The 8,165-nt window shown below is 36.5% G+C and overlaps 1 protein-coding gene across 1 annotated transcript; it reads right to left on the bottom strand.

Annotated features, from left to right (window-relative positions):
* Nucleotides 1-3,201: 3,201 nt before the first annotated feature.
* Nucleotides 3,202-7,766, bottom strand: LOC133788786 (probable serine/threonine-protein kinase PBL3). The gene is made up of 6 exons (XM_062226381.1): nt 7,473-7,766; nt 6,020-6,333; nt 5,800-5,935; nt 4,784-4,920; nt 4,575-4,698; nt 3,202-3,953 (listed from the first exon to the last, which is right to left on the bottom strand). The coding sequence occupies exons 1-6, from the start codon at nt 7,531-7,533 to the stop codon at nt 3,568-3,570; spliced, it is 1,158 nt and encodes a 385-aa protein (XP_062082365.1). The 5' UTR covers nt 7,534-7,766; the 3' UTR covers nt 3,202-3,567.
* Nucleotides 7,767-8,165: the final 399 nt, after the last annotated feature.

Here is an 8,165-nt window from a genome sequence, read left to right as displayed (position 1 = left end):
GACTGTGGCTCAACTCCTGCAGTAACAGCTGCAAGAAAATTCCGGTGTTTCACAGTAAATTGGTCACAACTAACATAGTGTGCTATAGGAAAAGGCGTACCTGAGGGAGTGTGATATTATGGATTAGGTGTAGCGAGAGATGGACTTTTCTTGATCACTGTATGGGTCACATAGTCTCGCAATTTTACCGAAGGCACCTTTTCTCTGAACCCACGGCCCAAATTTTCCCTTTGCGAGTCGTCAGGAGTATTACCACCCCCTCGACACTCGTGGATGAAGCGGCTGTAGGCGGCATATCCTGAGCATTTTGACTAGACATTGAAGTGGAGGGTTGCATCACAGCTTGACTAGGCATGTCATTAATTGTTGGCGAGACTAGTGGAGGAGCCACAATGGTGTCCTCGTGCATCGTTCTAGGATCTCCCCTATCATCAAGAAACTCTTCAAAGACCTCTTCATTATAAGTAACAGTATTGTCAAGGGTAGGAGTTATGACTTCAATATTCAAATAGGGAAAAACATTCTCATAGAACTTCACATCCCTCGACACAAAGAACTCCTTTTTCTCAAGATCAAATAAATTCCATCCCTTCTTACCAAACGGATAACCCACAAAAACACATTTACGAGTTCGACTAGAAAATTTGTCACCTTTAGCTTGTTGATTATGGGCATAAGCTAAACACCCAACAATTCGCAATTCACGGAAAGAAGGCGCACAACCAAATAACATTTCATATGGAGTTTTGTTGATGAGAACACTAGACGGAGTTCGATTTATGAGGTGGGCAGCGGCCAAAACACATTCTCCCCAAAAGTAGATTGGCAAGCCTCCTTGAAATCTCAATGCACGAGCGACATTCAAAATATGTTTATGTTTCCTTTCCACTCTTCCATTTTGTTGAGGAGTACCCACACAAGAAGTTTGAAATAAAATTCCATTGGCCACAAAATAATCCTTCATGCAATTAAACTCTGTTCCATTATCACTACGTATAAGTTTCAACTTTTGAGAAAATTGACGTTCAATCATGGCAATAAAGGACATAAACATCGTAAAAACTTCTCTTTTATCAATTAATAAATAAACCCACACAGCACGCGAATAATCATCTACTAAAGTTAAAAAATAACGGGCACCATAAGAAGAAGTTTCATCATACGGACCCCACAAATCACAATGCACTAACTCAAAAATTCGAGTTGATTTATTTGCACTTAAAGGAAAACTATCTCTAGAATGTTTAGCACGATGACAAACTTCACATCCTTTTGTCAAAGAACCCTTAGAATTATTTAAAAAAGGAAGCAACTTCACTATTTTCTCGGAAGGATGACCCATTCGACTATGCCATAGTTCTAAAGACTTCGAACTATCAACCGAAACCGCTTGCACTTTTAATCCCTGTCGTAGGTAGTAAAGTCCATCTCGTCGTTCACCCGTGCCAATCACCTCCCTCGGAAGTAGGTCCTGTATAACACATACATTAGAATGAAATTGGACAAAACAATTTAGATCATCATTTAGCTGTGAAACCAAAATTAAATTGCATGTTAATTGAGGTACAAAGAGAACATGTTGGAGTATGATTTTGTCTGTTATTTGCACGGCACCCTCCTTAGTAGCAACCACCGATTGACCATCAAGAAGACCCACGGGACAAGGAGAAACAACTTTAATATCTAATAAACAAGATTCGTCACCAGTAACATGATGGGAACATCCTGTATCTATTATCCAGGCATCCAGTCCCAACTTACCATGCAGTCGATGAGAAGAGGGAGATGGGGTTCCAAATGCAACGGTTAACGTTGCCCACTGTTCGGCAGTAAAGCCTGGTAGGGGTTGCGCAGTAGGAGCAGTGGTCGAATCCGCAAAAGTTGAACCATGAGTACTGACTGGGTTGGTGGCGTTAGCACGCACTCCATTACGGCCACGGCCAGCCGAGGGCTTTGTTGAGGGAACATTTGGTTTGCCCTTATTATTGCCATATTTTTCCAAGTACCAATCGGGAGTACCATGGAGATCAAACACATGTAGCGATGTCATGACCCGATTTGTGGCAGTGAGAACATATCAAGACCGCCCTCTCTACCTTGTCCATACGCTGTTTCGATTTATTGTCCATGCGCACCGCAAAACCGACCACATTGGGCTTCTCTTCGGTGATACGCGTTATCCCTTGAACCCGCTCATCTTGAGCAATTTGTTGGAATGCCCGATTCAGTGAAGGTAGAGGATCTTGCGACAAAAGTGTCGATCGCAATTGGGCATAATACTCAGAACACAAGCCAAGAAAAAATTGATGCAGCCTATCATTTGCGCGTCGTGTTTCATGTTGCTTACCAACCTGACAAGTACATTTACCACACTGGCAAGAAATCAAAGGCTCATGTTTATCTAGCTCATCCCATAAAACATTCAACTTACTAAAATAAACAGCAACAGGCATAGTTTTACTTTGCTCACACCGATTAATATCTCCTTTCAGTTGATGAATATGCGGACCATTCACGACTGAAAATTGTTCATGCAAGTCGTTCCATAAGCTTTTGGCATTATCATAATTCGATAGCATAGAACGTACCTCAGCATCAATGGTATTTGTGAGCCATGATACAAGCATGCAGTGGATGGTGACCCAATCATCTTGCGTACAAGGAGGGACGATTTCAGTGATGGTCCCGTCAAGAAAGTCGAATTTGCGGCGAGAGGAAAGAGCTACACGAATAGCATGAGACCAATCATCAAAGTTGTCAAGCTTCAGACGTATGGGAGTAATGAAATCACCTGGCCGATCTTGCGAGCCGAGATAGAATGGCGAACTGGGATCAAGTTTCGCCGGAGACGGAGATGGAGCCGGTAGTGTGGGTGTGACTTCATCAGCCATGATTCAAAAATATATATATATATATATATAAGTATATATATTATAATGTAACCAGACTGTGATACCATGTAAAGTTTAGGATAATCGTATATGCGTTCTTTATTCAATCAAAAAGAAAGATATATATACAAAAGGAAATACAATAATTGACCAAAAACTGTTGCATAATTCACGGCAATAGTTTAGGGAATACTTAAATAGAATTAATGAAAATAAACCACATATTATAAAGTATTCACACACATAATAATAACGTATCAGAATGCCATTTCAGAGAATATTTGTCAGTACTTCATACCAAAACATTGACTATCACTAACCAAACACCTCTGTATTGTATACTTTCATTCTGCTCTCCCTTAATGAGGTTTAACGCCATGATACACAATCAAATACTTCTAAGAAATTGATTCAATATAATTCCACAGTTCCCTGATGAAGGGAATGAGAAAAAACTCTATTTACATGAACTACTTGATCCCTGTGATTGCACAACAAATCAACCACATTCAAAGAGCAAGAGTTGACTGTGATTTTTGTTGTTGGTTTTCAAACCAAAAGCTGAATAGGAGACTTTTCCTATATGTATTTGTATGTATATACTATACCCAGTATAAAAGATGCCTTTTCCGTACAACAATGGTCGACAAAATTTTATGTAACATTTTCTATTCTATTATGCAGTCTTGTGATGATGATTTGAATGCCTGCCGCCATGATGATCGCTAGATTGTCTGGTGATCGAAACATCTTTAGATGTATGAATCTGTTCCAATTTGGCTAGAACATCGATCATCAGTGGCCTATTCTTTGGATCTGTGTGGAGGCACTGCACAGAAAGTGCAGCTGCTGCTTGAGCTGCTTTTTTGGAGTATTGACCACCTAACCTTGTGTCCATGATTCTTAAAACGCGTCTATTATCACTCAAGAATGGCTTCGCCCAATCTACCAATGTTTCTTCCGCACCACCAACTTTATCATCGTCCATTGCTCGTCTTCCTGATAGCAATTCTAACAAGACTACACCAAAGCTGTATACATCATTCTTTGGAGTCAAGTGTCCTGCAATTGTTAAAGCAGGCTTGAGTATAGAAAAACAAAAAATGCCTCCAATATATAATTGGAAAATGATTAAAGCAACTGAGTTCACTAAATAATGTTGACATGATTTTTGTCTTTGCCCCTATGGTCAAGATCGGGGAGTCTACACTCCTGTAAACCACTTCGCATGATAATAACAGTAAACTAGTTTAAGAATTTAGGAGGAACATAAAAAAAATTCCCATATTATTTTGATGGAACATTAGCAAAGGAAATTAATGGGCAAGGAAGGATGAGAGAGGACCAGACTCGGCATGAAAAAGGAGCACAACCAATGTGCTTACAGCAGTAACTTGCAGTTTGTGTCAAGTTTAAAATATAAAAACAAATGAAGGAAAACCTACAGTGAGTGAACAGTTTTGATAGGTGAATCCAATTGTTTCTGAAGAACTGGTGTGAATCAATTTCTCCCAAGAATCCCCAAAAGAGGTCATTGTTATACATAGTTGTAAAGTAGTTTACTTTTTCTACTTCATTCCTATTTCCTGGTTTAAAATGTTCTCTTTTTTCTTCTTTCTGGGTGTTATCTAGGAAAGTTACTTTCAAAACAAATAAAGAAGGATTTGAAAAAGTAACACTTACCAGTAGCTACATATTCTGGGGCAGCATAGCCTCGAGTTCCCAGTACTCTGGTTGAAACATGAGTATTATCACCAGTAGGACCATCTCTTGCTAAGCCAAAATCAGAAAGTTTAGCACTGAAATCCTACATAAAAGTTAGTAGTCTTGTCAGACATGAATTTCATATGCGGCAATAGCAACAAAAGAATGTTAGTTCCAATAGTATATACCGAATCAAGTAGAATGTTGGAAGCCTTTAAATCACGATAGATGACATTAGCATCTAAACTATGCAAGAAAGACAACCCCTGTGCAACGTCAATAGCAATGCTCATGCGTGTAGCCCAAGAAATAGGTTGTACCCCTTCTGCAAGAAGAAAATAATATGTTCACATAATGCAAAACCTGTTTAGCTAGACACAGGTCAGTGCAAAACTTTTTTGTTGTCTTATTATAAACCTTTTTTTTTTTTGCTTCAGAGTTTGCTGTGAATCTTAATTCTTCATTCAAACGAAAAGATAAAAAAGACAAATCCATGCCTTTTTTATAGCAAACCTCACCATAATCTTCTCTCATATATGTTTATCAAAAAGACCTAGAAAACCCTATTACTATTTCATCCCATATACTAAATATTGGTTTAAACAGAGGATGAAGATGCAATAGTTTACGCTTAACACATTTCAAAGATGTTTGACCAAATTTGACTAACTTCTACCCAATGGAACTTCATAGACTAAATGCAACAGTTTATTTTTCTTTACTACTTGTTTTAATAAACTGCTAGCTATTCGAAACAGGTACTATATGGTCGAATTGTGAAAGCACAAAATTCTTGAGCTGCTTAAATTGATCAGATAGCTTAAAATAAATGGGACATATTCCGAGTTTAAACCATTGAATGCAAATTATTTAAAGTGAAGAAGGGTGTGTGGGGTTTTATTAATTTAAAGATAATTAAAAGACATATCAAGTACTAGAAGGGGATACTTAAAGAATGAAGGGGAATTGCTACAGAGTTTTTTCAAGGAATCTTTTTATGCTAATTGATCTGTGATTCAACATCTAATGACTTTTTAACTATTGCAATTCATGTCAAAAAAATTAATAAATAAAAAAAAGGTTTTGTTAGCTATACTGTTGGTTATCTCTACATAAAATTTACGAGGAAGACATATACAAATAAAGAGCTATTCATATAATAAATAAAGGAAAAAGAGAAAAAGGAAAATATACAAATACTCACTCCTAAATAAATGGTTTTCCAAACTTCCTTTTGGCAGAAACTCATAGACAAGAAGTCTATTGTCAGACTCTGAGCAATAGCCTATGAGTTTCACAAGGTTTTTGTGGCGAAGCTGACCTAAATAATTCACTTCTGCCTGAAAGTTGAACACAGATTCAAGTTCAGATACGATCAATCGAGACAAAAATCAAAGAAAAGTTGGGATCTAGTGTACACATACAAGCCATTCCTTGTGCCCTTGAAAGCTCTCTCGCTTGAGCCTCTTGACAGCCACCACCGTCCCAGTGCCTGGTCTAGCAGGAGCAAATGTGTTTGGATCAATCCATCCTTTGAAGACCCACCCAAATCCTCCCTCTCCAAGTAGGCTGTCTGATCGGAAGTTCTTCGTGGCATTCTTGAGATCAATGAAGCTAAAGGACTTAACTGTGCTGGAAATAGATATATTAACTTTGGTTGGCAAAGAATCTCCTAATGGTGGGTCCTGGGACGATGCTGTTGAAACAATCTTGGCATTGCTACCTGGATTTGTGCTATCTGAAAGGGTAGCGAATATTAGCAATTAGACTCACCTTCATCATGATGAAGTCACACCAAGAACATTGTATTCCAAAGCATCATAGATAACCAAAACAAAAATATGAAGAATCCAACAAAATGAATAATGTTAAAGCAATTTTAAAGAGGACACTTGCAATTTGATGATATCATTTTATCAGTATTTCTCATTGGAATTGCAATTTTCTGTCCAACCTTTGACCCAACTAAAGCTAGACACTTTCTTGTCCCAACGACTATTTTTTATCCAATTATTTTATCAACAATAAATAACAATAGCAGCAACAAAGCTGATGATGATTATGGTTAAAGCCAACTCTAATGTAGTTGTAGAGACTAGTACTATTTGACTATAAGCCGCAAACCAACAGAAATGTCGACAAAATTTTAATTTGCCTGATAACTTCAAATCCTTTTCTTCATACTGATTCCATTTTCGGTCGAATTAGCAAAAAATTTCACTGCCCACCAGAAATGGAAATTAGTTACAACCAAAATCATGTTATTTATATATTTTTTTTCAGGGATAGGGAACATAATTTAGGAAAAAACTAAGATTTAAACTACCCTTCAAGTGGCAACCAAAAATTATGTTAGAAACAATATGAATTTTGAAATACTTAATATATTTCATTACTTACTTTGTGGTGTTCATTCAAACAAAGCATGTTGATAGCATTACATGTTGTGATTTTTCATTGGCTCTAAAGTCTTCTCCACATAATGGGATTTTATTATATTAAAAAAAACAGAGAAAGAAAGCAAAAGGTTTTAAAGAGGAAAATTATCCCGAAGATCATAAGAATGGCTGGTAAATGATTCTCAACCAGTTAAAACAAGGAAGAGAGAGCAAATCTAGGGAACTAAACGAGTAAATGAGAACACAATTTAACCCAATCCACACAAACCATAAACAAAACCAAAAGTATAAAACTAGCAATATCATTTAACACATCAAAGGTTTTAAAATCAACACTATTGATTGTTTCTAGGTGCAATGAAAAAAATAATAAAAAAATCAACAAATAAATTTATATAATGATATGATAAATAAAAAGCCTTAAGCAAGCAAAACAGAAAACACCAGAGGTTGATCATAAAGAAAGCCAATTTGGTACCACAAAAGTTGACAGAAGAAGCATGAGCACACTTGGCAGGTTTTCTACAGCAGTTTCCCATGGCAGAAAAGAAGAGCTTTAAAGTGAGAAATTGTCTCCTAAAAGCAATCAACCTTGAAAACCCATAAAAGCTTAGAGACCAAAATGACAAACCCACTTGGAAGCAGAGATATATTTAAGGAGGAGGAAGAAGAAGAAGAAGAATACACGTCTAAGCAAGAAGGGTCAACAAGGGCCATTGATGAACTGGATGGTAAAGCTGTTTGAGGAAGCTTAGTTGGTCAACGAATTAATTCAGCCGTTGAATGACTTCGAAGAATTTAAGGCTCATTTTAGTGTAAATATAAGATTACACTGATTTGCTCAATCTATAATAATAAGATAAGAGTTAATTTGGCTAAAAAAAATTTACATTTTTATGGATCGATTTTAAGGATATTTATCAAGGGTTATGCTTGTTTTTCGTTTTTTTGTGATGTTTTTAAGTTATTTTTGTGTTAGCTTTTAGTTGTTTAGGGTTATTGTTTTTTAGTTATTTAAATTTATATATAGTTGTTCTGTTGTTGTGTTGATGTCTAATTGATATGTAAGTGTTTTTAATATATTTTGATTTATTTTAAAATACATGTTAGTATGTCATGACTTAACTCCTAATTGTTGTCAAATTATTGTTTTTAAATATATTAGTATATA

This window comes from Humulus lupulus, chromosome 7, assembly GCF_963169125.1.
Source record: "Humulus lupulus chromosome 7, drHumLupu1.1, whole genome shotgun sequence".
NCBI classification, from domain to species: domain Eukaryota; kingdom Viridiplantae; phylum Streptophyta; class Magnoliopsida; order Rosales; family Cannabaceae; genus Humulus; species Humulus lupulus.
Note: the sequence above shows the minus strand (reverse complement) of the source record. Positions and strands in the feature narration are given on the sequence as shown.

Excerpts from the sequence above, each read along its gene's own strand:
- LOC133788786 (XM_062226381.1), bottom strand. The coding sequence starts at position 7,533 with ATGGGAAACTGCTGTAGAAAACCTGCCAAGTGTGCTCATGCTTCTTCT. Across the intron at positions 4,699-4,783 it reads CCAACATTCTACTTGATTCG|GATTTCAGTGCTAAACTTTC; the intron begins GTATATACTATT and ends ACTTTTATGTAG. Across the intron at positions 3,954-4,574 it reads CCCAGAATATGTAGCTACTG|GACACTTGACTCCAAAGAAT; the intron begins GTAAGTGTTACT and ends TAACAATTGCAG.